Source organism: Phalangium opilio, unplaced genomic scaffold (assembly GCF_054372755.1).
Source record: "Phalangium opilio isolate 3A_F unplaced genomic scaffold, DU_Popi_V2 ptg000003l_1, whole genome shotgun sequence".
In the NCBI taxonomy this organism is placed as follows: Eukaryota; Metazoa; Arthropoda; class Arachnida; order Opiliones; family Phalangiidae; genus Phalangium; species Phalangium opilio.
Genome location: NW_028324145.1, coordinates 11560418 through 11586635, shown reverse-complemented (window position 1 = coordinate 11586635; position 26218 = coordinate 11560418). Strand labels below are relative to the sequence as shown.

Below are 26218 nucleotides of genomic sequence, written 5' to 3'. Positions count from 1 at the left end.
TATTGCTACTCGTAATAAACGAGTTACCTATATAATAGTTTCTTAGATGATATTTTTCGGAAGCAAAGAAGTGGAAGTAGGAAATAAAAATAGAAAAAAAATCGAACAAATCAGTAGCCGTCGCGATTATCTCATATTGGCCAGGATTCTGCGCACAAGTTAAGAATGACTCTAGAGATAGAAGATAAGCCCATTCATTTTGTTTATGTGGGAAGGGACAGACTATGGAGGGCTATTTATAGAAGCGTTTTAAGAAAACTGGTAAGGGAAAGGAGTATGAAACATTTTTCATCTAAAACCCTTCCCCGATCTTAGCAAAGTTAGGACAAAAAAGGCCCAAACGATGTGTAAGCCGTCTTTAGAAACTTGACATCGAATATCCGAGACTCGTTTTCTTTACAAAGTGAATATCTCTTCTTCTTCTTCTTCTTATACTTGTTCTTAAAAAGGACCGTTCTTAGAATCAATAAAGAACCCAAATTTAGCCACCAGTGATTATCTGGGGCATTAGAAAACCACATCTTTATACTCTTTTCTACCCCCAAAAAAAGAAGATTAACTAAGAGTTGTCAAAAGCGTACGATACTATATAGGAAACTTACTGATTTGTCATATCATATATTTGGGATTTATTTATAATTTTTGGTTAATATACTTCTTTATTCTCAGCATCGCATCATGGATCTACAAGTCGGCCAAATTTCGTCGCGGACGCCTGATATATATTGGAATAGAGAAAGTCAGAGGAGTATAGTCGGGTTGCAGTCTTACAAGGATTTTATAAATCATTCGGATGTCTATTGGAACTACGAACATTCTAAACTTGCAAATACGGCATGGAAACAATTTCAGTCTTAGATTCGACCACTATTCAAAGTAAGGTTACGTTGAAAATTGGTCACATTCCAAAGACGTGCCCACTGCCTTTGGTCGCAGTCGTACCTGGCATTGAAATAAAACTAAAGAAATAAATCTTTGGTGGCGGATGTCGCGTCTCCTTAGCTCTCTCTCACTCTCTTCATCCGAAAAAATAAAATTTGAAACGAGGTACTCGACTGCCTTTTTTTCCAGTAAGAGAATGAATGTTGCTTCCTTTTCACACCCGGAGAGTTTACCAAAGGATAAGGCATGAACAAGGGTTTTTCGAGTAGTATAAGGGAAAGAATGGACTTCCGTTTCGGACGTAAGACTCTTTTGATCTTGAGAAATATCGGGTGGGGAAAAGAACCAGAAAACAAGGTTTTACCAAATCGATAATCTATATATATAGTCTAAGGAATGGATAAGTCAAAGCTGCAAAGGCAGTGAGAAATAGTGATACGTAAGTACCCGCCTGCCTTTAACTATATTTTCTCTAAAATATTGGACAGTTACATCAGATTTGTTGAAAAATGCGATACTAAACAATTCTAGGGATTTTTCAGGAACTTAGACCTATTTTGAAATTCCAAAAAATCTACCCAAGAACTTTTTCCAATGCCAGTCTAAGTAACTTTTGATTTTATTCATATAACTTCGCAAAATATTGGGTATATACTAAATTTGAACCCTCAAAATTCAAACCCATAAAACTTTTGTAGACTGATAAATTTTAGAAACTTTTTGATAAACTATAATTCAGAGTATCAAGGTGTGGTAAAGTGTTGTTTAAAAAATAATAAAAAAAAATCCCTTATTATGGTAATTCAACCTATGACCGGGTTATCAAGTTGAAATATTTATTCAAGGCTCGTAAACTCGAGAGAAAACTTCATCCATATATTACGAGACCAGAGATTCAGAGGGGTTTTTGAAGGCACAATTTTGATAGAAAACCGCATCCTAGACTCTTCACGCTAAAGAAAGCTACACATTTCTCAAAATGCATCATCAAAACCCATTTATTTTTATATTTAAGCTTTGAAAGATCATAGAGGAAAAATAATAACAAGAATTACACCATTCTTAACAAGAAAATGGAATAAGTAATTCCAATATACTGAGATATTGAGCTACCTTCAGGTACATGGCGACAAATAACCATATTATTCATTGGATAAATGAGAAAATTCGTGATAATAGGAAATATAATATTTCGAGACGCTTTCTTCATGCACGCCCCCCCCCCCCATTTTTAAAAGCAACAGAGCACGTAGGGAAGATTGATAAATCTATCCATCGCTTAAAGGGAAATACGCATACATTAAATCCCCGTAATATGATTTATGGGCTAAAGAAGGATAAAGTCGAGCACTCAAAAGGCGTGGAGCCACGCCAGCGAAATACGAGAACCCCCACCAAATATCGGGTCACTATATTATTATACGACACCTTAATATTTTGGAAAGATTAGGCCAAAAGACTTAAATTTAATTACGAGAGAAAAAAATAAAATACAATCGATATGAACGTATCTCTCTCTCTCTACAGGAGCGTGGGTTTGTTATTTTTGTGTATTCGATCTTTAACTTTCAATCCCAGTATAGCGTGTCTCTTCGTGCAGATTCCTCAACCAGGGCCTTAAACTACTTATATTTGCAAAGTGTCATGGGACGGTGGTTGGCAATAAGGAAGATCGATACGTGTGGTCATTTATTATTCAGAAGGTTGTGTCCCCTTGGTTTCCCTCCGGTTATGGGGTATTACCGTCAGACCATTAAAAATCTTCCATCATTTTCCCTATACGATTCCCGTGGGCGGTAAGGAAAGTTTCTAGGGCAACGGTGGCGACACCGAGCGCGGGATAGCCAGCCATAAGGGACGGAGACATTGTCGTCACTGCAACCCTATAAAATCTATGATCCCACACCCTGCACCAGAGTTCCGAGTCTAGCTGCAGGATTCGATCTGCATCAATAATTTATCGGATAATTGACTGACAAAGTGAGTATATACACCACAGAGTTTGCGCGTTATTAAGTATATACCAAGATACGGAGGGAAAGCAATTTTTTCTTGCTTTCTGGACTCGCCCAATAGTGGTCCAAGAACGTGACAAAAGCTAGCCACTGGATTTATCGACAAAAACACACGGTTATCTGTGGCATGATGGGCTTTTGAGTTAACACTGGATATGATAAGGAAAGAGAAGAGTGCACCGGGTTTGAACCCATCCAGCAGCTAGGGATTGTTGTTAAATACCTTAAGCCTATCCTCAGTATCTTTTGAGAGACTAGTATCAAAATGTGAGTCATCAACGCGCGCGCCACTGGGTTGGACTTAGAAACAGAACGATTAAGTGAGATTAAGGATAATTATAAGAACAGAAGTTAATAAACTGAAGTAAGTCCCGAGCAATCAGTACAAAAGTTTTCCTTCTACAACTTTAAACAACACGAGTCTAACTTCAAGGTAATATACGTCTAAAACCAGCCAGGGATAAGATAAACCCAATTAAAGCAGAGAGAGATACGCGGTCGAGGAGCGGAGAAATAAAAGGATTTCCTCCTTGTCTTAGGTACTCTTTCAAGTACCCACAATTTACGAACCTTATGATAAACTAATGATAACAACCTATGTCTTAACGGGATGATGTCAAGGCATACTCCCGATCTCGCGGTTCGCAAGTCTAAAAGAGTAATTTTGCGGTTGGTATAATGGGTTATGTATGTAGAAGGGGAATGTACATAGCTTGACGGAGAAAACGGCGGCACGTTTGATCACCAGCAAGAAGTGGATAATGTCTGAAAATGACATGTCTACCACCGAGATGTAGTAGACAAGCGGAGTAGGGATTGCTAAGGTGACGGAGTACAAGTTAGAAAGAGTCCCCCAGATTATCAGAGACACTTTCCATCAAGCAGTGTCGGTTACCATGGAAACTAAGAATCTCTCCGTGTTACTACTATCCATGACTTGAACCATGTTATGAAAGATATCAGTGAGGGTTTACAACAAAATTTCAGATTCAGTTTCTCAGACTTTCCGATGCAGGTTTTTCCCAAGCGACATTTTTAGACCACCAAAAGTGGTCAATGTTATTTAAAGGATGTAACGCTGAGAGAAAGTTTAACCACTAAAACTAATACCCTAACTTTACTTTCCCTTCCTATCCTCTGATAAGGTAAAAGTACCTTACTTTGGTGGTTACAAACAAATCTCCCAGGAATAAATAGAATAAAAGAACAGATTTTGTCCGATTGCAGTTAAGTTTAGCGATGCATCGGAGCCAATCGGAGTAAGTATTACAATAGCGACAAGTACATGGTCCTTAATAAAGGCTTCTCCCTTTCATTCGGCTAATAAACCTAGCGCCAATATACTCGAAACAGAAGCAAAAGGAAAAAAGGGGGCTAGGGGAGCGCGGTCGACGTAGCAATCTCTTCGGTGACCAATCTTTTAATTAAGCCAGAGTAGGAAGTAGAAAGAAAGAAAGGAAGGAAGAATATACGCGGTAGACTGTTCTCTACAGTAGTCCCTCCCCCACCCTCGCAGCTAGTCCAGACGCAATTAAATTGGCCCAGCCATACGTTTAGAAAGAAAAGGGTTTCCCCCACCTATCCCTACAGACTTTACAAGCTTCCTTCCGATTCCCCAGCAGCTCGTGGGGGGACACGCGTGAGGAAGTAATATACACGCTTAAGCGTGCCGTGTCAGTGAATCTAGGCCTAGTATAACAAAGATTGGAAGACCCAAAATTAGTCTCGTCGGCACTAACTTTAAATATAATTTAAATTGGGTTACATTTACTTTAGGGTTCAATACACTATTTCATCCAAAAAATGTGTAAAATCTTTGTTTTAAAATAAATATTCATCGATTCACAAGGAGCCTTCAGAACGTTGGGCATTTCAGCGGGAGTATACACCATGGGTTGGTAAATACGAGACATTGATTCAAAGCGAAAGTAAGGATTGGTCCGAGGACACGCGAGACCTTTGTGCTGGAAAGATGCAGGAACGGAGAAGAAATCGAATAAAAAGCCTAGTACGTCATCGCGGACCGTACCCTCTCTCTCTTTCATTCCCCTTAAGGACTGTCGGTCAAAACAAATAAAAGAGGGGCAGCCGAGAACCCACTGGGGTCAACCAGGATAGAGGAGAGGCCATTAACGCCACTTCTCCAAGCACCACTGGCCCGTCGCTTGGAGGAACAAACTAAAAGGAGTGTTATACAAACAGTGGGTGCTACAACAACACAGTGGGTGAACTATCTTCCCCTCTTTGACAACCGCCTTGGTTATTTCCTCCGCGATAGCTTGGTCATAGAGTGGGTTTGAGTACCCCAAGACCACCACCACTACTCGTCCTCGCCCTCCTCTCACCGTTTGGATGTTGACCATGGGCAAACATCCTGGTCGCCCACTATTTCTATGACCTCTAGTAAGGAGGAGATGGACCAAGCGACAGACTCTCTTTCTCACTTCCCGTTTGAAAGAGAATATATATTGGGCGGACAACACCCCGTTCGTTCTCTTGATTATATATCGCGCCATACAAGTTACAACGAAAACGCACCGTAGAGAACTTGAATGGCAAATAGCGTCACCGTTTGCCAAACTATACCTACAACACGCGGTGTTGGTTTTTTCCCCTTGTCGTAAAAATAAGGGTTTATTTTGATAACTGTATATGTATACACGGGGTGGTTTAGAGGTCACTGACCCCTATTCAACCTTATTATTATTATTTTTATTACTCTTGTTTTCTCTGATGTAAATTTTATAACGAGATAATTAAATCTTTTAGTTCTAACAAATTAAGTCCAGGAAAAAATAAAACTAATTTAATATCAATCAAATTAAATTTAAATACAGCTTCAAATAAAATCTTCCCTTAAGGTTCGCACTTAATTACTCGGGGACGTTTTAAAACTGTGTTTAAATATGAATTAAAATTATCCCAATCCGCCTCAAGAATCTATGAAAGACCCCAAGGCAAAATTACGATTAGAAATACAGAAGTAATGGCGAGCGAAGTTATCAAATGTCTTTTACGAAAATGAAAATAAACGAGTGATTAAAGGCAACTTGAAAATTATATTTTAATCTATTATTTACTTAGTGTTTTTATACAACTGGGGAAAACGATACAGACGTACATTAAAAAGATTTTATGGCGTAGCAGCCGGGTAGGTAAGTCATAAAAACGAAGATAATAAATCTGACGTTATCTAAATGGCACGTACTCCACTAACTTCCTAGCCAAGAAGAAAATTATCCCCCCAACACCATTTGAAACTGATAGAAAATTTCCATTGAAAAAAAAAAAAAAGAAATAAAAATTATGTTTAAGCGATTACGCCATAACTGTGTTTGCATAATATTATACGTATACTTTTTTTTTCATTCCATTTCCTATAACTATAAAGCAATCATTTTCTTCTTTTCATTGGCTTGCAAAAATAAATAACTGAATATTAATAGGGCAAGTAAGTATTAGTCATCCTGGTCAAGGTTGGACGCGCTATGGTGCCTTCTTCAACGAGCCTTAAAGAAGTAAATTTGTATTTTTCTAAAGGTTTTCTTACACGTTCCCTTTAAATTAGTGTCAAGATTTAATATTCCTCAGTTAGTCATTATTTTTCTAATACTTAAAATTTCGCAATGCTTTGAAATAAAAAATAAAAAAAATTCAAAATTGGGTAGCTTTTGAAGTTACTCAAATAGTATAATTAATGTCACTGGCTTCACTATCTCAGTAAATGACTAAAGTGCAAAATAGTTAAATGTAGCCCTATACGTTTACATTTTAAAGTTTCTCCGTAGTACGAACTTAAGTAGCTAATTAAGTTAATTGGTGCAAATTGGGGTTGTTAAAATCCGATAAGTACGGGTAGTTTTTTGTTTAATTAATAACAATTTCCCGGGGATAATTTCGAGAGAAAAATTAATGATTTACCTAAAGTTTCCCAGTCTACATAATTACTAACGAACATGAAGGGGGGCCAATTTTGGATATTATTAGAGGTATAATTTCTTCGTAGAAAAACCAACAAAATTTGGCTGGTCGGAAATTGGGCGTAATTAAATGCATCGTTACGTTTGATACGCGCTACTAGTGAACTCCGTATCAAAAAGAAATCTAGGTATTGAGAGAAAAGTGTATGTTCTTTCTTTTTTAAATGCGAAGGACAAGTATGAAAGAGAAAAAGAAAGACTCGACCGCGTATTCTGGAACGAAATAGAACCAACTGATCTTCATTCAGGATCAATTTCACCCTGAAAGTCACGTTTCTTATAGCGAGTAAAATCTCTTTTGATTCGCTTTTACCTTACCACCCCCTCCCACTCTCCACCCCCACGACGAGATGCCAAAATAAAAAGAAAACGACATCAAAAGACATATAGTATTACGGATATAGAAACTTAAAATTTTCCCATGGAGTCACGGATTCTTTTTTTGAAGCTTCACTGATTCTAAATTAAACTTTACTACACTATAGGCCGGCCTATACTAAAATAGTTCAACAATTTTCAACGTTACGTGGTCACGCCCACATTTAAAGAATTGCAGTCAAATTTTATGAAAGGCGCACGTGTTCTTTGAAGATTATTTAAATCCTAAATTAGACGAACCGCAAACTAGGCCTAATTATAACGACTGTTGCCAGTTAGATATAAAAGTCTAACTCGTATTTTTACATATTAGTTGTCCAAAACTTCATCTACCTCATCCTTAATGAATAAACACGAGTTAATAATTATTATTATTATTCATCACACAGTTCATTAAGGAATTAGGGAGAGTGAAACCGATATATATTCTTTCACCGCACCAATCACTCTATTGCATTAAAAGCAAATTGCAAACTACAATTGCAATAATATCAATACAATAGCAACAATATCGAAATAATAATAATTATAATATCAAAACATTATCGATTCAGAGGAGTCACTTCCCGTATAACCTAAATAGATCGTAAACAAATAAGAGGAAAGTGTTTGGTTCTATATTGAGAGAGAGAGAGAGAGAGAGAGAGAGAGAGAGAGAGAGAGAGAGAGAGAGAGAGAGAGAGAGAGAGAGAGAGAGAGAGAGAGAGAGAGAGAGAGAGAGAGAGAGAGAGAGAGAGAGAGTGAGAGAGAGAGAGAGAGAAACATCTCATTATCAAATAACTGACGTCATTTGGAATAATTTTATTATTAATTTTTTCAAACTGGAATTCAACTCGTATAAAATGATATAACCAGGAATGTTCGGATGTTTCTTGAAGATTCAAATCTTTGCCCGATCGCAAATTTCTTCCGAAAGAGTTAGAGAGAGAGGGAGAAAGGGGGATGGGATAAACATAAAAGTTAAGAGAAATAAATGATTATGGGAAACGTTAACCTTAAACTAGTATCTAACCCTTTTTTTTTGGTAATAGCCCCCCTTAAAAATCATTAGGGAGGAATGGAGGAAAACTAACCCTTTCTATACGTATACAGCACTCACTTTTATAAAGCCGAGCGAGAGAGAGACGGAGACGGAGAATCTTATGGGAGTTTATTTAGATGATGAGAGAATATAAAAATTCCTACGATCAAAAGAAGAAGATACAAACCGAACCGGGAAATAAAAATAACCTTACCGCGCGCTCCTTCCTTCCCTTCGCATATATATGCACTCATAACTCGCAAAAATAAAGATTTATTAAAGGGAAGGCCACCGCGTTAATTGTAATTTTAAAATATATTAAGAATTATTAATATTAATGGTTTGAAATTTAATATTTTAGGCTAAATACAAAGTATGCCATCAAGTTTTGCAAGGCATTTGTGTGAGTTCAATACAGCCACTATTTACAACAGACTGGAAATCTTGTAGTTCTGTTCGATTCAGTTCAGTTCTATTACTGCCAACCCAGAGGCATGGGTAAATTTAAGAAAAGGGGAAGGAAATTTCTCTGGCACCTTTCAAGTGCCGACTTTAACACGTTTTTCGGGTTTTACAGATTACTGCAGAAAATACAGTTCTTCCATTCGGTTCGGCTTCCCTTTAATTTCGTTTATAACTCCCACTCGAAATGTTAAAGACCTTCGCTAGAGGACAAAGAAAAGAGAGAGGAAAGAAGAAGGGGAAAATAAATTCTTATCGTATCAAGCGAGGAGAAGGCAACAACGACTATATAAGAAGAACAGAGAGGTATTCGTGAAATTAATTGGTAAAAGTAAAGGGTTAAACACCCCGCGCCGGTTATTCCTTATAATACATACATACGATCAATAAAAGTATTAAAAACAATAGAAAGCAACCGCTTTCTAACGCTGCTAAGTCTTAAGAATTATTGATCTGAAGCCACGATGGCACTTAAGGAAAAAGGGGACCTCGCTAGCGATACAGTCCAAATTTAAAAGCAACTTTCTTATTTAGGTTGGTTCGAATACACTACCATCTAAGAAAAATCAATAAACTCCTTAAATCCCTGGACTTATTCCGCAAACACACCAACAAGTCTTTCCCCACACAGAGAGATTGAGAGGTGTTTTCCAAAATGGGATTAAATAAAAAATTCACAGTTAAATTCCTTAATCTAGGTGTCGATAAATAATCAGATTTATCGTATAAATTTCTAAAACAGGTAGGCTACTTAATTTTAATTTTTTTTTTAATTTTAAGTTTTCGACCCACGCGATATTCAAAATAATATTAAATAAAAAGGTGCGTTGTGCTAATGAGGAGGCGTTGAAAATATGTTTTTACACGAGGAAATGAATATTATTAAGTGGAATTTTCACACCAGTACCGTGAAAGAAAGAAAATATAACGATAAACAATTTTATAGGGGTTTGGTATAATGGTATGAATAATTTCGGGGCTAAAACTATATACAAATAAATAAAACCGGGTTTTGGGTTTTTCTAATGGGCGCATTTTCAAGGGTAATGAAGTTTAGAGGCTAAAGTTTGGATTGAAACTGACGCGGGTTCTTGAAAGTCAAAGAAGATATGTAAGCGCATTTGCATAATCTGCAGAAATGTTCAAAAATCTTTGGAACTAGCTAGCTCGCTCTCTTTCCCCAGGAACTTAGCGAACAGTTTCTACCAAGTAAAAAAAGAAATAGAAGTATCTTATCTATTTTTCGCGGCACGAAAACAGCTGTTACTAATGAGACTTTGAGACTGGTGATTATTTCGCTAGCTCCAATATTAATATTGTACCTCGAGCACCCAGGGAAGAAAGTTGGAAAATTAGCAACTTTGCTCGAGAATTATTAATTCACCCGTTTCCGGTTTGGCAGTCATAGCTTCGTGTTAGTAATTAGTGAATGAAATCGTGAATTTCGTACCAGAGACAGTCAGATGTAAAGAGGTTATAATAATTATGTATTTAGGGGTTGAATTTTGACCTTGTACTTATAGTTATAGAATTTGATCAATAAAAAATGAAGTTATTAATGAAATAATTCATTATTAAATTATTGGCTCCAACATTAAATCGCAATAAGAGCTTGTTGAGAGTGAGAATATTTATGTAAAAGCGGTTCCTAAATGCAAAAGGGAGATGCTTGTATAATTTAAGGTTTTCGCCCTTCTGTTACCGTCTCTGGGTCAATGCCCTTGACCCCATCTCTCTCTCTCTCTCTCTAAGCAACCTTTTTGGAAAAGATAGATTTTGGCGAAAACAAGGTTTGGTTGTTGGGTTATGTTATGATCTCTAGGTGGGGAGATTGGGGGAATGGGGGGATTATACAGGATACGCGTTTTGGGACTAAGGTAATGCAAGGCCAAAGCTTGAAAGGTTGGCTTTGATATCCACGCGAGTCTTCTTGGTTTTGGATGAATGCGCCCAAAAATACCACCACCCCAATGGGAGCTTGGGGTATAAAGTGCCAGGGTTAACGTAAAATCCAACCGGGGTCAAGTCAACTCCACCCATCAATGAAATTGGTTTTATGGTTTTTCCAGAGCGGGAGGGGGAGGGGATTTACCATATGGAAACGGTACACACCGCGGAAAGGTGGAAAACTTTTTTCCAAACATTTTAAACGAGAATAACAAGGTTCGATATTTTGGATAAAAAAAATAAATTACGTGAGCTACAATAGTTCAGAATCTTCAATAATAAATCTCTTAAAAGCCCAGAAAAAACATTGCTTTTTGTTATGTTTAATATCTCTATAGGGAGCTAACAACAAGCTAGGGGGAAGAGATAGTCTGACGTCACGCAGCCCCTCTCTGGTTGGCATTTTTGCGCGTAGAATACTGTTTCCAACCTTTAGGGGGGATGAAACTCCAGTAAGTGATAGAAGGGTGTGACGTTTCAGGGTCAGAACTGTTAGCTCCCTATTGCAAGCGTTTGATCGGACCTCGGAAGAACCTAACCTACGACATGAGTTAAAGGAAATAGTCGTTTTTGAAATTGAACCAACTGGTACCACTCAAGGTCACGTAAAACCGAGGCAATTCAAAGAAACAATGAATACCAATCAGCAAGTCGAATTTAGTGAATAGTAATGAACTAAACAACGGAACTCTAGTAACTTTTGCTGCCATTCTTGGTTGGCACCTAAACTTTGTTCCATTAACCCTGACCGTGCGCGCGCCTTAAGGCCAACCAAGAGAGACTGTTCCCATTTTAGTATACTATTTTTGCCCGTTGGTGTATAGTAAGAGAGAGACTTTCCCTAGAAAGCATTCGAGTTATATCATAGACCGCGAGCATATATAAATATAGCCAAACATTTTCCCCCCTATGCCGAGCCTCAGCGAAAAACGAGTATGACTGGATTTTTATAGTCTGCTCGTTTTGTTTTAGTCGTAGAAAAACCGTCCATGGGGGCAACAAAAAAATTCTTCTCAAGACGCGAGCGACTAATGTCGGTGTATATACATACATAGAACGCATTCTATCCCATACTTTTTTCCCCGAGTTCTTTTTAAGTACAGCCGAAATATTCTCGCTTTTAAGATATTGAGGTTATCGCGAAAATTATCCCGCTAAGTTTGTACCCGGAAAAAGTAATCTTGTTTCCAAAAAAAGAGGTGGGCAAACTTCTAATTATGTTAAGTAGATCGTGAGTAAGAAATTAAGACGATGCTTTCTTTCTTAGATGGGACGAAAAACAAAGGCCGTCTTTGATCGCACTATGAGCTTTTTCAAGTACAAGGGATTTTCCTTAATATAAATAAGCTTTACGCCATTTTTAAGTTGAAGACTTTAAACCCTCAATTAAAAATAAAGTGTACTATTAATTTTAAATGGATATTGGACTATACGCGCTACTGGTAAATTATAACGGATAAGTCCGTAAATTTCCATCGAAAAACGGGTTTGAAATGTTAAGCCTAAACCGTACCTCTACATTTTGATTAAATGACCTTTAACCCCCGAGTTAAAAAGAAAGAGAAGGAGCGCTCACCGTATTCGATGAAACTGGAGACAGTTTTCTCTCGTCGTAAGGAAGAGTTTGAACATTCCTCGTAAAGCACCAACATGACATCGAGTAGGGTTTCGATGCTAAAACTTCGACCTTGGGCCACGATGGGTCCTCCGGCGAAGATTTGTTCGAGCTCGCGTACGCGCTCGTCGGGTGACCGGCTGGCCATGATCGCGGTTATATCACCGTTGACCGCGGCCTGAGCTGGTCTTTGTTTGTGAAACTTTCGAGAGAGCGCCACTTTTACGCGCACTCGCGATTTTTAAATGAAAGGTCGAAGAAATCGCCCCAAATTGATTACCGCGAAGATAATACATAAATTCGCGCGTATATAATACCGCCGTTAATCCTAATACCGTCGAAGAAATTCCAACATAACCTGCAAAGAAATGGGCGTAAATTCATACGCGAAATAAGCTTTCAGTCGCGTTGCTAATTCGAGTTCCTTATTCATTTGCATATCTTTCATTTTTAACATCTAGCATATTTTATCTGAAACCAAATCAGTTCCTAAATATTTTAAAGATTTTATGAATCAAACTTGTCTCTAAAGTAAAAATAAAAAAATGACCCAGAAAAAGCCAGGTTTGCCCAATGGAGAAGGTGCTAATTCATTCAATTCACGGAAGCCTTTCATTTTTATTTTGAAAAATCCCCCTCACCCCTAAGGCTTAAAGAAAGAAATGATACTGGTCTAATGTTTCGTATTTTTCTTTCTATACCCAGCCCTATTATGAATCATCCTCAGGTAAAAATCGCCGGAAAAATTAATAGATTAGGCTTACGTCAATATATTCCAAGGTTTATCCGTATTCATTCGTAGAAATTCCCTGGAGTTTTCTCTTCCGATTGTAGGCCAGAAAATGCGGGTAAATCTAATATAACTTTAAACTCTGGAGATTTAAAAAACGCTACTAAATTTTACGGCGATCAAAAGGCCTAGGCCGATCAGATTTTTCACTCGTTTAAACGGGGGTTGACCTAGGCCTAACTCGACCCGGCGCAGCACTCCGCGTTGAATCACTATTCACAATCCCGCACGAGCACATGAATTTCGACGTTGATTATTCGTTTAAATATCTAGATATATTTACTCGAAATGGTTTAACGATGGTTAACACGAAGACGTAACACGATAAACTAAAGGAATATTTATATGTTGTTATTCAAATAACGGGATTTCCTACTTTTTCTACACAGATGCGCTTGAGACGCGAACATCGACTCCCTACTCACGCCGCGTACAATCCCCTCACTGTCACTGGCCCATTCTCTTCTTCTACCAATAGATTTCGCGCGCCTAGATAACGGAGGTCGCCACTGTACGGGGGCTAACAAAAGCTGCGTTTACGGGTCGATATTCTGGCCAATCAACCAATTTCCCGCGAGATTTTAAACGGTAATAGCAGCAAGCATCGTTGAGCGTGTGAATGAGTGATAGAAGGGGATCATCCATAAAGGTTGCGATTGTATTAAATTCACCAATGAACATTTAACACAAAGAAAGTAATTATAAGTAGCGTTTAATTATATGAATGATTTATTTTAATAAAACTAGGCCAGTTATACACTTGAAACATTTATTATTTTGATAACACAGTAGAATTTTAATATAAAATATTGTGAAAGGACAATTACACATTAATGAGAAATGATCAACTCGTCGATAAATTTGCCCAACTTAAGGATGGAGCACACAGTGGCTTCGTAGTAAATGTTTGTACGATAATAATCTTTCAGATTAAAAGTCTCGCTAAGAGTATAGTTTATTTTTTCGCTAAAGACCCCAGATTTACAAGATTTTTTCAAATAACGAGTCTCGATACAACCGATGTCTTTCAACATTTCCAAGATATCTAGAATCTGTACTGGCGGCATGCACATTTCGAATTTGTCGAAGATAAGTTTTTCACTTATTCCAGGATTAGACATAACGTGGCTCAACACTGTAGTTAAGAGTTTCCTCAAGATTGGTCTATTCAAACTGCCATCGGGTTTCTTCCAAATTCTGCTCAGGAATTTAATAGGTTCGAAGTGAAAATCTTCAGGCGTAGATCTTTCGGTTCCCGCGCGTGTACTGGTTGATGAAAATGTCCTTCTGCGTCTTTTCCTAGTTGCCATTTTAGTATCAACATCCCGGTTGGCGTCCTCGTCAGGGATTTTGTTTAAAACTTCAGTTTCAAGTATGTCCGCGACTTCTTTATCGATGCCTCGTTGTTCGAGTGTTGATGTCATTTTGCTGGACGTAGTTTCCTCCAGCTGGACTGGTTCTTGAGGAGACGCGACTTTATCGAGCTGCGAGATGATTCTATCTTCAAACCACTTTCTAAGTTCTTCTTTCTTGACACGTTTAATTTCGTCATCTTCTACCTTGGAAATGACGTCTTTAAGACAGCAAACCACGTTAACAAAATCCAAGTTCCTAGCGTGTTCCGTCGTTTCAACGCATGAAACGATGCCCTTCAAACAGGACAGAACGGATATAGTCGCCTCGCTAAGTACATTATTGATTTCCAGCGAGTCTTCCATCATTTTCGGAATGTTTTCTTCGACCCAGGATTTTACAGACGCGTCATCTTTAAGGTCCTTGACTTTGACCATCAAATTCTTATCAAACCATTGCAGTAATTCGGGTATCTCAAAGATTTTAGGGTCACTAGTTAAGACTTGGTGATCCATTTCTCCCACGACACTCAGGACTTCTTCTTCCAACCATTTACGTAAATTCGAAGCTTGAACCACTTCTGGCAAGACAGTGCCTTCGACCAAATCCAGCACATCTTTAATATCATCTGTTTCCGTAATTCTCGATATTATCTTGCGATTGAGCCAGTTTTTCAATTCTTGCAAAGGTAAAGTTTCACGAGGTTGTACCGACGAGTCGGAGGTGGTCGGCATGACGTTATTTAGCGCTTCAATCGTAGTTAGAACCTTGGAATCAAACCAACTTGTAATTTCACGCAGAGTGACTTCATTAACAACTTTCTCAACAAGCGTTTTCTCAAACCAATCTTTCAAATCTTGGGCAGCCGATTTCTCTTTGTCTTCAACGATTTCAATTCGTTTTTGCAAACTTTGCAAACTGCCCACGATGTCGAACCTCTCTTCGAACCACCTTTTAAAATCATCGGTGGCGATTCTCTCCTCTATTCTGGATAACAAAGACGTTTGCATCCATTCCTGGATTTCAGATACGAGACTTAGGTCTTCAACTTTCTCCAAGACATTATCATTCATCCAAGAACGAAGCTCTTCTCTCGCTTCCTGTTCTTCAATTTTTAGGAGTACATTTTCTTCAAACCACACAGTTAACTGTTCGAGAATTGGGTTGACTATTCGAATTGATTTAGTTGCTTCGGAAATCTTCGGGCTCTTTCGATTAATTTCTTCGTCAACCTTTGAAATATTATCTTCCAGCCACTGTTGAACATCTTCAGAAGGTGTAATATTAACGTGGCTTTGGCTTTCGTTCGCGCTTACTTCCATCAATTCCAAAGATTCGGCCGCAGCTTGTTGATTTTGTTGAGATACCAGTTCGATAATCCTTTGTTCCTCGGCTTGTCTCATAATTTCCAAATCATCCAAGAAGGTTTGATCTTCCAGGGTTCTAAGTATGCTATCTTGAAACCATTGTTGCAAATCATTGATAGCCGATTGATTTTCAACTTTCTCCAGAATACATTTTTGAAACCATAGTTTAATATCGGCAACGGAACACTTGTCTTCTAGTTTTTTGACGATGCTCTCTTGCAACCATCTGTTTATTTCCGCCACGGAAGAATTGTCTCCCGCGCTTTTATTGGCGGTTTGATGCAAAGCTTCAACTTCACGCGTTACCTTGGCTTCGAGCCAACTCTTCAGGCTAATACGTTCCTTAACCTCGCCAAAGTCCTGTACTTGTTCTTCATTGGCGATTTGCGAAGTGTCCATGACTTCCTCCGAAGCCTTTTCAGCCGAAGATATTTCGGGAGATGGATCATTGGTAGATTTTTCAGTTGATACTGATTGGACTTTGTTTAAAACGCTTTCTTCAAGCCATTTTACCATTTCCGACTCTATCATAGCGCTTGACGCGGTTTCCGATGTTTTATCGATGACTTCCATGGTTTGTGGTGAACTTATTTCATCCGGCTGTTGAAGCAGTGTCGAATCCGATGTTACAGATTCGTCCTGGCAAACTTTATTCAGTACATTTTCTCTTAACCATATAGAAATTAAACTCGGATCCTCATTCGGATCTTCTTCGACTCGGATCCTTTTCCCGGCAACTTCGTCGTCCGGATTCTTCGATTCTGTTGATACTTTCCTCTTAGATGGTCGTGCGGGTTTCGGAGGTGTTTCTTGACTCAGAGTCTTGTCATGATCAACTCCATCCCTAAGCGCGGCTAAAGCTTCGGATGTCTCAATTTCAATATCCAATCGAGGTGTTTTAGAAGAACTCTTCATATTCATGGCAACTTCGGTGGCTAAACTTCTATTTTCTTTCGGTATTTTAACCGAATTTAGTATCCAAGGGTCCGTGTAAACTTGCGCAACGTAGATACGCTGGACCACCCCGACTCTAAAGATGGCTTCGTGATTCATTAAGACTTTTAGATGATCAAACAACGATACTTCCGATTCGTTACTATTTTCAAGAATAGGCAAAAGATCAGTAACGGCGCAACCTATCTCTTTCCTGTTTAGGATCGCCGTGTAAATTTCCCAGCCGATTTCATCCGCTGGCGGCAAATATCCATCCACACGATAGTACTTCTTAATATCTTCGCGAGTTATGGCATCCGGAGGTTCAATTGGCAATAATTGTTTCTGCGAATCGATTATTCTTTTAATTGTCGATAAGTTCATGTCCAAAAGGTCTTCACCCGTTTGTCCAGTTTCTCCTTGTTCAAGAGACGCTTTAAGTTTGCAAGAATTAATGAGAAACGAGTCGTGGGCGTGTTGCACGACTTCAAATCCCTTCACAGGTTCGCTGAGATCGTGCCTCATCATGTACAAAGCGAACCGGGACGCCCTCGATGGTGCGGGAACATCCAGAGTAACTTCTCGGCTGTTTGGATCCTGAGCCCTTTGCAGTAACTTTTGTTTAAACTCTTCAGTTACTTTGGTATCGAAAACGATAATTTGTTCCGGAACTTCGATGTCGATTTTGACATTATTGATGGCTAGTAGGGAAGCTAGAGTCGCCGTTTCGTAGCCGTCGATGTTAGGAGTCACTCTTAGTTGTTGGGCGGCTCGGGAAGCCTTTATCAACCGGTTTAGAAACAGGTAGGCATCGTGGAAAAGACTTTCGTGGTATTTTCCTTGAAGAATAAATTCGAATTTGGCGGATAATCGATGGGGCATCGACGAGATGGGTGTCAAGGACTCTTCCCTTTTAGTGAAATCTCTTCTTTTGGTTATGATGCCCTCGTGCTTGAGCTTGGCTATGACGGAACGCAGAAGCGTATCTGGGTAACATTGGTAAATCTTGTACAAGGTGAAAGCCCAGTTGGTTTTATCACCGACGCAATGTAGTCCTTGCAGGACAGCGGAAAAGACCATGCTGCAGTGAATGTCGACTATGTTCTTAGGAACGACGTGAATTTTCTTTTTGCACTTTAAACTTCCACTCTGCGAGACGTGATACTTTCTCTTCAAGTCCGCCACGGTATTGGGTAGCGTAAATTGCGAAGTGAGTTCGGGTGTCTTACTAGTGAATTTATTTAACAAGTACTTTAAAACTTCGATAAACATTGACTTCCACGCGGCTTCTTGGTTTTTGTTAGGCTTAGGTCCTTGAAACTGCTTTACAAGTTCAACGTCTTGATTGGCTTCTCCCAAATAAACGGAAACGTTGGTGACAGTTACGGGGTTCTTCAACATGTAGAGAATTCTCCGCTGACAAGCTCTCGAAGATTTGTTCAAGGACAAAGTAGGTAAATGTTCGTGGATCATATCTCGTACCACAGCGTATGGTACTACCATCTTGTAGTAAGGATCCAAGAAACAGGAGGCGACTTTACAAAGCAAAAGAAAACTATCTTCTTGGGCCGTCCAAGTCACTCTCAATCTTGTCATCTTTTTCAAAGCAACCTTATCGGCCTCATCGTAGTAAGGTTTTCGAACTTTGTTAAATTTTTTCTTCATAACTCTTACAATCGGCTTAACCCTGCTCATCCTTCCTCTTTTCGTAGTGAAATCGATGGTACCAGTGTCGGACAGTATGGGTTTTTTCTTAATTACTCCTCGAGTTTCCCCCGACGTTGAAGCTTCATTTTCGCCGCTGGGTAGATTTTGAACCTCACTGGCAAGATTTTGAGCCTCGCTGGGAAGATTTTGAATCTCTTCCATTTCCGTTTCCGTCATTAAATTGGCGTTTTTCGTCGCGTTAATCTTCTTCAAAAATTTTCCCAAACGTTTCTTACCACCAACAGTCTGAGCTTCTTTTTCGGCGGTGGTCAAATAAGAGATGTAGTTACTGCCAACAATGTTGCTGGGCAGCGTTTCTTTCTTGGACGCTGGCTTATTGGTTCTGACGGAAATAGATGGCCAATTCCAGTTTCGCTTCAGATGAAAGTACATGGCCGAATCAAAACCGCAAGCTCCGAGTCCGTCCCCGGGAATTTTAAAGTCGTCAACAATTTCATCGAGCTCTTTGGGCCGAGACGCTTCCTCCATCTCGGGTTTGTGAAAGATGTTGAAGATTGTCACCGTCTCGTCTTTATTACCAACGTACCGTCCCAATGGCGTATGAATACTGATCCTCTCAACGTTCATCCAATAGTTGCGAAGGTCATTCAAACTGTTAAACTCGAAGAACAGTTTATCATACTCTTTTTCCGTGACGAAAAGATACCCCGGATTACTGGACGAAGTGTCAACGAGGCAATTCTTGCGATGAACGTAGATAAGCGATTTCTCCTTTTCCTTCAACTTCTGCGCGACAAACGTCACCAAGCCGCAAAAGGCCAGCTTGACCAGCACTTCGTGGATAGAGTGAACGTATTTACGATGATAAAGTAAGCCATTCCTGATATCGGTAGGGTTCTGTTGAATCAGGTAATTCCGCTTCTCACCGTCATTCAGGATTTCTTCAAATCCGTTTATTTTGTAATTGAAGTTGACGATAGTTACCAGCAAGCAGACAGGTAGACAATGCAGAAGGTCAGCGAAATAAATGAAACCCTCTTTGAGTTCGGGTCGCTTTGGAACGGGGGATAAAAATCTTCTCCAATCTTGACAGTCAACGTAAACGGGCGGAGAAGCGTCACTTTGAATTGGGGTGGAAGCGCCTTCGTAGAAGTAAACCAAATAAGATACAAGTTCGTGAAGCGCCTTCATTCGTACGCATTTCGGTTGAAATCCGTAACGTTTCCCCATACTGGGACAATACTCGAAAGTAATTTCATTTTCCGGTTTTGATAACCTTAAGGCGTCATTTTCCTTGTTTTCCGTTTTATCTACTTTGGTTTTGGGGTCATTGTGCAAACTCGACATGTAACTCAATTTGGCTTCATCAATGGCTCGTTTTATTAGAGGATCATCGGGGGTTATGGACCGATCGCAGATCAAGTGCAACTTTCGAGTTGTTTTGCCAAAATTTAAAATGGTTTTAATGGACTGAATGTATCCGTCTTTGGACAAACGATGAATGATTCTGCAAAACGAAGCGCGATCCAACTTTTCAACCACTCCTTCCTCGGCCTCTTCTTCAATGATTTTCTTTTGAACTTTGTGCAACTGATCAAAAACTTTGTACTCCTTAACTAATTCGATAATCCTGTTGGCTCTCTTCAACATACGATAAGTAAACGTCGGTACGTTCAACTTATTGTTGATCGAGTTGATATCTTTCAAACTGAACGACCATGATTTGCTTGGTTTCCTGGGCTCATCTTGAGGTAATGTTTCGACCGACATATCCAACTGACTCATGTTATTCAAATCATTTCCAAAGTCGACATTCTCCATATTTTTCAACTCTTCATTTTCGGGAACACTGGCCGTATGATTCATCAGCTTTTGATGCATCTCTAGAACTTGTTTATGAGCTTTGCTTTCGTCCTCGAATCGTCTAGAAATGTACTGAAGCGCCCGTTGACGTCCGGAATCTTGCATAACCGTTATAACAACTCCTTTACGATCTAGAGCTCTTAGAAGGGTCCGAGTTTCCAGCTTGGGCAAACCCAAAGCTTTCCCGATTATTACTGAAGTGGCCCCATCGGGTCCGGCATCGTCAATGACCTTTAAAACCTGCCACAAAAGGGGTCGATCGGCGTAGATTTTATCCGCGGAGAAGTGAACTTGTTTGTCGTCCGCAATGGCGGCTTTTTCATCCTCATCGTCAAGATCGTCCTCCTCGTGCTCGTCGTAGGGTTTGACTAATTCGACGACTTTGATCAACTTTTCTTTACCATTTTGAGTATAATGTTCCTCTTTGTTACGATCGGGATATAATTCGGAGGAAGGAACAAACTTAACTTTAACACAAGTTTGAAAAATTTTCCCAAACATTTTTTTGAACATGGTCGCTTTAAGACCAAGTTCATCCTTTAATTTCCCATATTCCTCTTCCTTTTTAGGTTTTAATTCTAAAGCTTTACACATTTTAATAATTAACATTTCCATTTTTGATTTTCGTTCAACGTAAAATCTAGCCAACTGAAGTAAAGACCCCTTAACCAGTTGTCCCTCTTTGGTTTTTAAGTAATGATATTGTTTAACAAGGATTTTATGCGCCAATAAACGTTTACGATAATAGAATAACGTTTTGGGTGGTAGCTTTAAGCACACCAAGCTGTTCCTTCCGCAAGTAACTTCCCCGTGATGTCTAGATCTGGCAATACGTTCCAAAAGGCAGAATTGAATCAAACCAAAGTTAGTATTGGGAGATACGTCAGAACCTTAAATATAAATATAAAGATTAATGTTACTCAGTTCTTACTTGTTAACAACTTAAAATGTTACCTAATAATGCGTAATTCCTTTTAGCTTGAGATGCAACAACAACCAGTTGTTCTACGTGTCTTTTAGAAAGAGTGTCGTGTAATGTCATTAATACAGCTCCAGTATTTTTGTCCCTTATCTGATGCGTCACGTTAATTCTGGTCTTATAATTGGAACAAGAACCTTTTACGTTCTTGTCCTCAACTGGAACGTAAGGATAAGGATCTGGAATCTCTTCATCGTGTTCGACAACAATTCCAAATTCCATGTCCATATTCTGATAGCGATTGAAAATGACAAGGGGCACTCTGGGTTGAGGAAGTTCGTAAAATTCCAAGTTTAGATCGGGTGCGATGCAATTCCAAATGAAAACTTTGGAATCAGAATCCATAGGAAAAGGGAACTTTGGTCGTTTTTCCAGACGTTTCCATAAACTTGGTAAAGTTATTCCGTCTAAGCCTTCCAAAGCTATTTCATCCAAAATAGAAGAGATATAATCGAAATCAACGTCGTCTTCCATGATAATTTAGCCTGAAAATTAAGTTTAAAATTACATTAATTAAAAATAAACGAGTTAAATGTCAGAGAATAAAACCATTACTTACTTGAATATCTAAGCCTTGGTCATTCAATATATTTTCCCAATTTTAAAGCGAATAATTCAAAGCTTAACGTCCATCCACTTTGCTTTAAAAATTAATACAGTCCATTCTCTTAATTATTGTAGTCGTTCGAAGTTCAAAATTAAAATTGACCACGCTGTTTCTGACAGACAGCGACGTGCAAGTCGCACACGACCGTATAAATCAGTCCAACAAGCTGAAGCAACCAAAGTTGTCTAGCCAATCAGGAGACCGATAAGTGCCACAAGACGCCGCCACCAGTCTCGGGAGCGCTTCCCTCTCGCTTATCTATAGGAATTAGGGAATCGGCACCCCTATATTAATATCGCTACAAGTAAGATGCAGGATCTTGGACGCTGCCACTTCCCTCAAATTCCCATCCAATTTAATATTTCTCAAATAACGTTGATTTTAAGAGGTTTCAGTCCGAATTTAAATTGTTTTCTAAGGTACGAAGCATTCAATATCAACACGGAGAAAGATCTTCATTCATTAATTATCCACAAAGTGTGAACATCGGATTAAATTTACATTTTATTAAAAAATTAATACACTTAACATAATAAGCCAACATATCCACAGGTGAGCGCGTAATCTCACCGTGTCTCTGGACAACGAGAGAATAACTCTACATGATCCTTGTCAGGAACAATCATGAAAGAAGGGACGCGCCTAGGTGAACCTTACCTTTTCAGGTGTAGGTCCGGTTGTTCAAGAGTGTAAAGTACAAGACATTACCATCAGTCTTGAAGTATATATAACCCTTAAGAGGAAGGAAGATACTGGAGTTAGTTCCGCGATATATATCTTTCGCGCTAAATGGCTTGGGCCAGGAGAGAGAGAGCGGTGGCTAGTGTCCGATATAACGGACTATTGAGAAAAAGGTTGATCTCTCGATATACGACCCCGATGAAGAGGAGAAGAGTACCCTAAACCCTTCTTATTTCTCCTTCCTATAAGTTATCAGTAAAGAAAATCTTAACCCGCTCGTAAATCAACTCTTTTCTAACATTTAAGAGATATTTGAAACCGCCACCAAGTACTAGCCCAATTTACTGGAAAAAGTAAACAAGTGGATGTAGTAAGGGTACCTATCTAGTGATATTTTATTTCAGAAATCCTGGATGTAACGGAAAGACATTTTCCAACCCTTTTTTACTCAATAAAAATTAAAATAAACTTTCTATTAGTAATTATATTTTTTGGGAGAATTATTTATTTTGAATTGGTAATTTTTGCTTTACTTCTTTTAGTCGACATCTGATTTAACAAGAGTAAAGTAATAATGACGTTACGGCCTTTTTTCTAATCTCTTCGGTAATCTTTTACGAAGTAAATCTTTTATTTGGTCTTTCGTAATTGCAAAGCGTTCGCAGCGGACTTTAATCATTTGTTTTACCAGTAACACCTTGAAGAAAAGGATTACTTACTACGCTTGGATCGGTGGACGTGCGAGACCTAAGATAGACAGACACCCGACAATAATTGCTCCTTATTTTTTCTTTTTTAGCATTTAGTCTATGTTTACGAGCCTGCACTAAACGAGGGGTTAACCACACATCGTATATTTGACCCTATTGGCGAATCCCTCCCAAGAAACTCATTTTGATACGCAATTTCCAAAGTATATTACACCGGAAGTCAAAGTTAAGGAAGTAATAAGAATGAATGTAACAACTTTGAGACCTTCGAGTTAATATATTTCGGTTAGAGATTCTGCAGATTATTACAAGTGATGTAGAGGAAGGAGGAAACCGATGCCCAACGGCTATACGTTAATTTATTTCCAAATTGCAATTTGCAAGGGCAAACCGATCGATGCCACGCTATATACACCAGATTTGGCTACAAAAACTAAACCAAGTATCTTCCCTAGATTGCCGTAGACCATTTCGAAGGTAAAATTGGTAATTTTCTTGACAACCCCCTGATGAGCTTAGAAAAATAAAACTCGGTAAGGTTTTGATTACGATGGCTCACGCTCTAGCACCGATTTTCATCCGAAACGGTTTATTTTGTGTTAAAAAGAAAACTAGGCTTCAACTGACACCACCTTGGTAGTGGTTTGATAAGCTTTGATAGTAGTGTAAAGAGACATTGTTAGTACGTATATACTTAAAAGGTAATATCCTCTTCAAGAGACGAGGAAGAATTCACGAAAACACTCGTCGCGAGTGTCGATTGGAATTTGCGGAAGGATTAAAGAAAAGGCTTGATATTAGCAATATATCTCAGTCGAATTATCTACACAGGATGTCCTTTTCAACCAATAAAATTAAGACACTAGCTCTAGACAACAACAGCCTAACTTCGAAATTGCAGCGGTATTGGGTCAATGTTTTTATCATTACGCTAAGTTTTATATTATCTTTAAGAATATAAAGAATAAACTTTTCCAATCATTGTTTAGTATGGTTGAACTACTCTTACTTCAATTTTAAATTTGAAACAACGGCAAGAGAAAAATTTGCCTCGAGGGAAGGGAATTTGTAATGACGGAGGAAGAGAGAGCGGAGGAAGATGAAAAAAGAAAAACCTTCAATTTTAGAGAGAAAAGTTTTCGATGATGTATACTTTGCCCATTCTTATAAGACTCTAATATTTTTCGGAAATAATACGATTTTCTGGTTTTATAAACAATTTAGTGGGTTTCCTCCTATATTTTATGATCTCACGCGAATGTAAAAGCTTTTCTAGTTTATATTTAGAAATAAAACTAGAATATATTTGTTTTTCAAAATATTTTCTCTAATGCCGACTAAGATGAAGATTGAAAAACCATTAAAAACTTTGCTTAAGCCTTGTTTGAAATGGCGCGCGCTTTACAAAAGTTGCAATATCACGTGCGTTATCCATTAATATTTGTTATTAAGCCTTTGTTTTTCAATTTCGAAACTTCTCGCGCGTTAGGCCTACCAATTTGATTTATAGACAAATGCCAGATTATATTTAAAATGTTAGAGTAGCTTTAAGTTGGTGGGAACATTTTGTATTTTTACGACAAGCTAGCCTCCATAGCGTAACCTTTAAACTGCACCAAAACCTCATAAACTGAGCGAGCTCGATTATATTTAGGATCAATTTTTGGCGGAAGACGATCATCAATTTTAAAAGAGTAATTTTTCCCCGCAGAGGTTTCTCGTAACCGCCCCGCATCTCGCCCGCGCGACTTAATTGAATCTCAAAGATATTAATCGTTAGCTTTAATCTCTTTTAGTTCAACGGAAGAGTTCCCCTACCCGTGTCCGAGATAACCAACCAAAATTAGCGATAACCATCGCCCACTGAGGCAAATTTGCCCAAGGGAAAGAAAGTTACAAGAACTTTTATGTTGCGAATATACACCCTTACATGTTGGTAATTTAAAACCGACGCTTACTTACCGTGGGAAATTTTAAACCAAGAATTTATCTGTCATCTTCGAGAGGATAACCAACCTAAGAAACGAATCATACCTAATTATTAATAAATTTTCAACTTAAAATTGCAGTTTGAAATCCGGACTATCCACGTGTAAATACCATGTACAGTCTTTGGTCAGCAATTTCCAAGTCGTTTACGACGAGAAGACAATGGTCAACTTCCCCTCGAATAGTTCGATTTTCTCTCTGCACTATAGGATAATGAGAAAGTCTCTTAAAGACGTTTTCAGCTATTAGTGTTATACCACTTTCTCAGCACAGTCATTACCTGGGCCAAAAGGGTTCATATAGGTTTATAGCTTGCTTAATATCGAGGAGGAATCAGAAGAATGGCGGGGGCCTTCCAGAATAGTCCCTAAATGAGGCTTCGTGTTAAAGGACTATATACATTATATATACATTCAGAAAAGAAACTATATGGCTCGGACATGAAATCCCGTATACTGTATATACGAAGATGGGCAAGGCTAAATCAATTATCGATTAAGGTTTGCGAGAGAGAGAAAAATGTAAGCACGCTCCAAGAGAATCTCTTATTCTTTCTTTTCTTCGTCGATTCGCCGAGAGAAAGAAGTTTTCGATGCCTTTTGTACGTGACAAACATTCTATTCGCTCTTCATCCCGATCTCCTCAATTAGTTCGCAACGGGATATGTCCCCGTTTGAAGCCTCGAATTGGTGCCAGAAGCTCGGCGGAAATCCATTTGTTTCTTTAAGAAGGACCATCTGTTAAGAATGTCGAGAAAGTTACCCTTGAGAACCACGCAGTATGATCAAAATCTTAAACTAGGGTATATTTCATTACTGATCTTTCAAAAGGTTTTTAAGTCAAACTTTGGCAGTTATATGTTAAAAGAATTTTCCCGACTTCAATGCGAAATGTATAAATGAATTTTGATCTTGAAGGGGGGGGGACCAAGACGCACGAGTCAATACAGCGCGTAAACATTGAATGATAGAAAGAAAA

At 38.7% G+C, this 26218-nt stretch overlaps 2 protein-coding genes and 1 long non-coding RNA gene across 6 annotated transcripts in view; 1 reads left to right on the top strand and 2 right to left on the bottom strand.

Annotated features, from left to right (window-relative positions):
• gek (serine/threonine-protein kinase gek) overlaps positions 1-13558 on the bottom strand; it is a 40420-nt gene extending 26862 nt beyond the window's left edge. For 2 of the 3 annotated variants that reach the window (XM_089840926.1, XM_089840930.1), the window contains exons 1-2: positions 13065-13557; positions 12262-12658 (exon numbers count right to left, since the gene is read on the bottom strand). In XM_089840926.1, coding sequence (XP_089697052.1) covers positions 12262-12448 — 187 coding nt within the window. In that variant the 5' untranslated portion in view covers positions 12449-12658; positions 13065-13557. Of the gene's footprint in view, positions 1-12261; positions 12659-13064 lie in introns of all 3 variants that reach the window. The other variant, XM_089840933.1, reaches the window with a different exon arrangement.
• On the top strand, positions 11668-14370 carry LOC149717861 (uncharacterized). The gene is made up of 2 exons (XR_016367922.1): positions 11668-11884; positions 11953-14370. It is a non-coding gene; the product is annotated as an uncharacterized LOC149717861 (long non-coding RNA).
• LOC149717860 (general transcription factor 3C polypeptide 1) lies at positions 13802-25977 on the bottom strand. Of its 2 annotated transcripts, XM_089840917.1 has the most exons (7): positions 25681-25977; positions 25521-25607; positions 25352-25443; positions 25214-25267; positions 21813-22118; positions 21229-21738; positions 13802-21164 (listed from the first exon to the last, which is right to left on the bottom strand). In XM_089840917.1, the coding sequence occupies exons 6-7, from the start codon at positions 21725-21727 to the stop codon at positions 13921-13923; spliced, it is 7743 nt and encodes a 2580-aa protein (XP_089697043.1). In that variant the 5' UTR covers positions 21728-21738; positions 21813-22118; positions 25214-25267; positions 25352-25443; positions 25521-25607; positions 25681-25977; the 3' UTR covers positions 13802-13920. The 2 variants fall into 2 exon arrangements, with proteins under 2 accessions (XP_089697043.1, XP_089697037.1); XM_089840911.1 differs by having other exon boundaries at positions 25521-25977.
• Between the last annotated feature and the right edge of the window lie 241 nt (positions 25978-26218).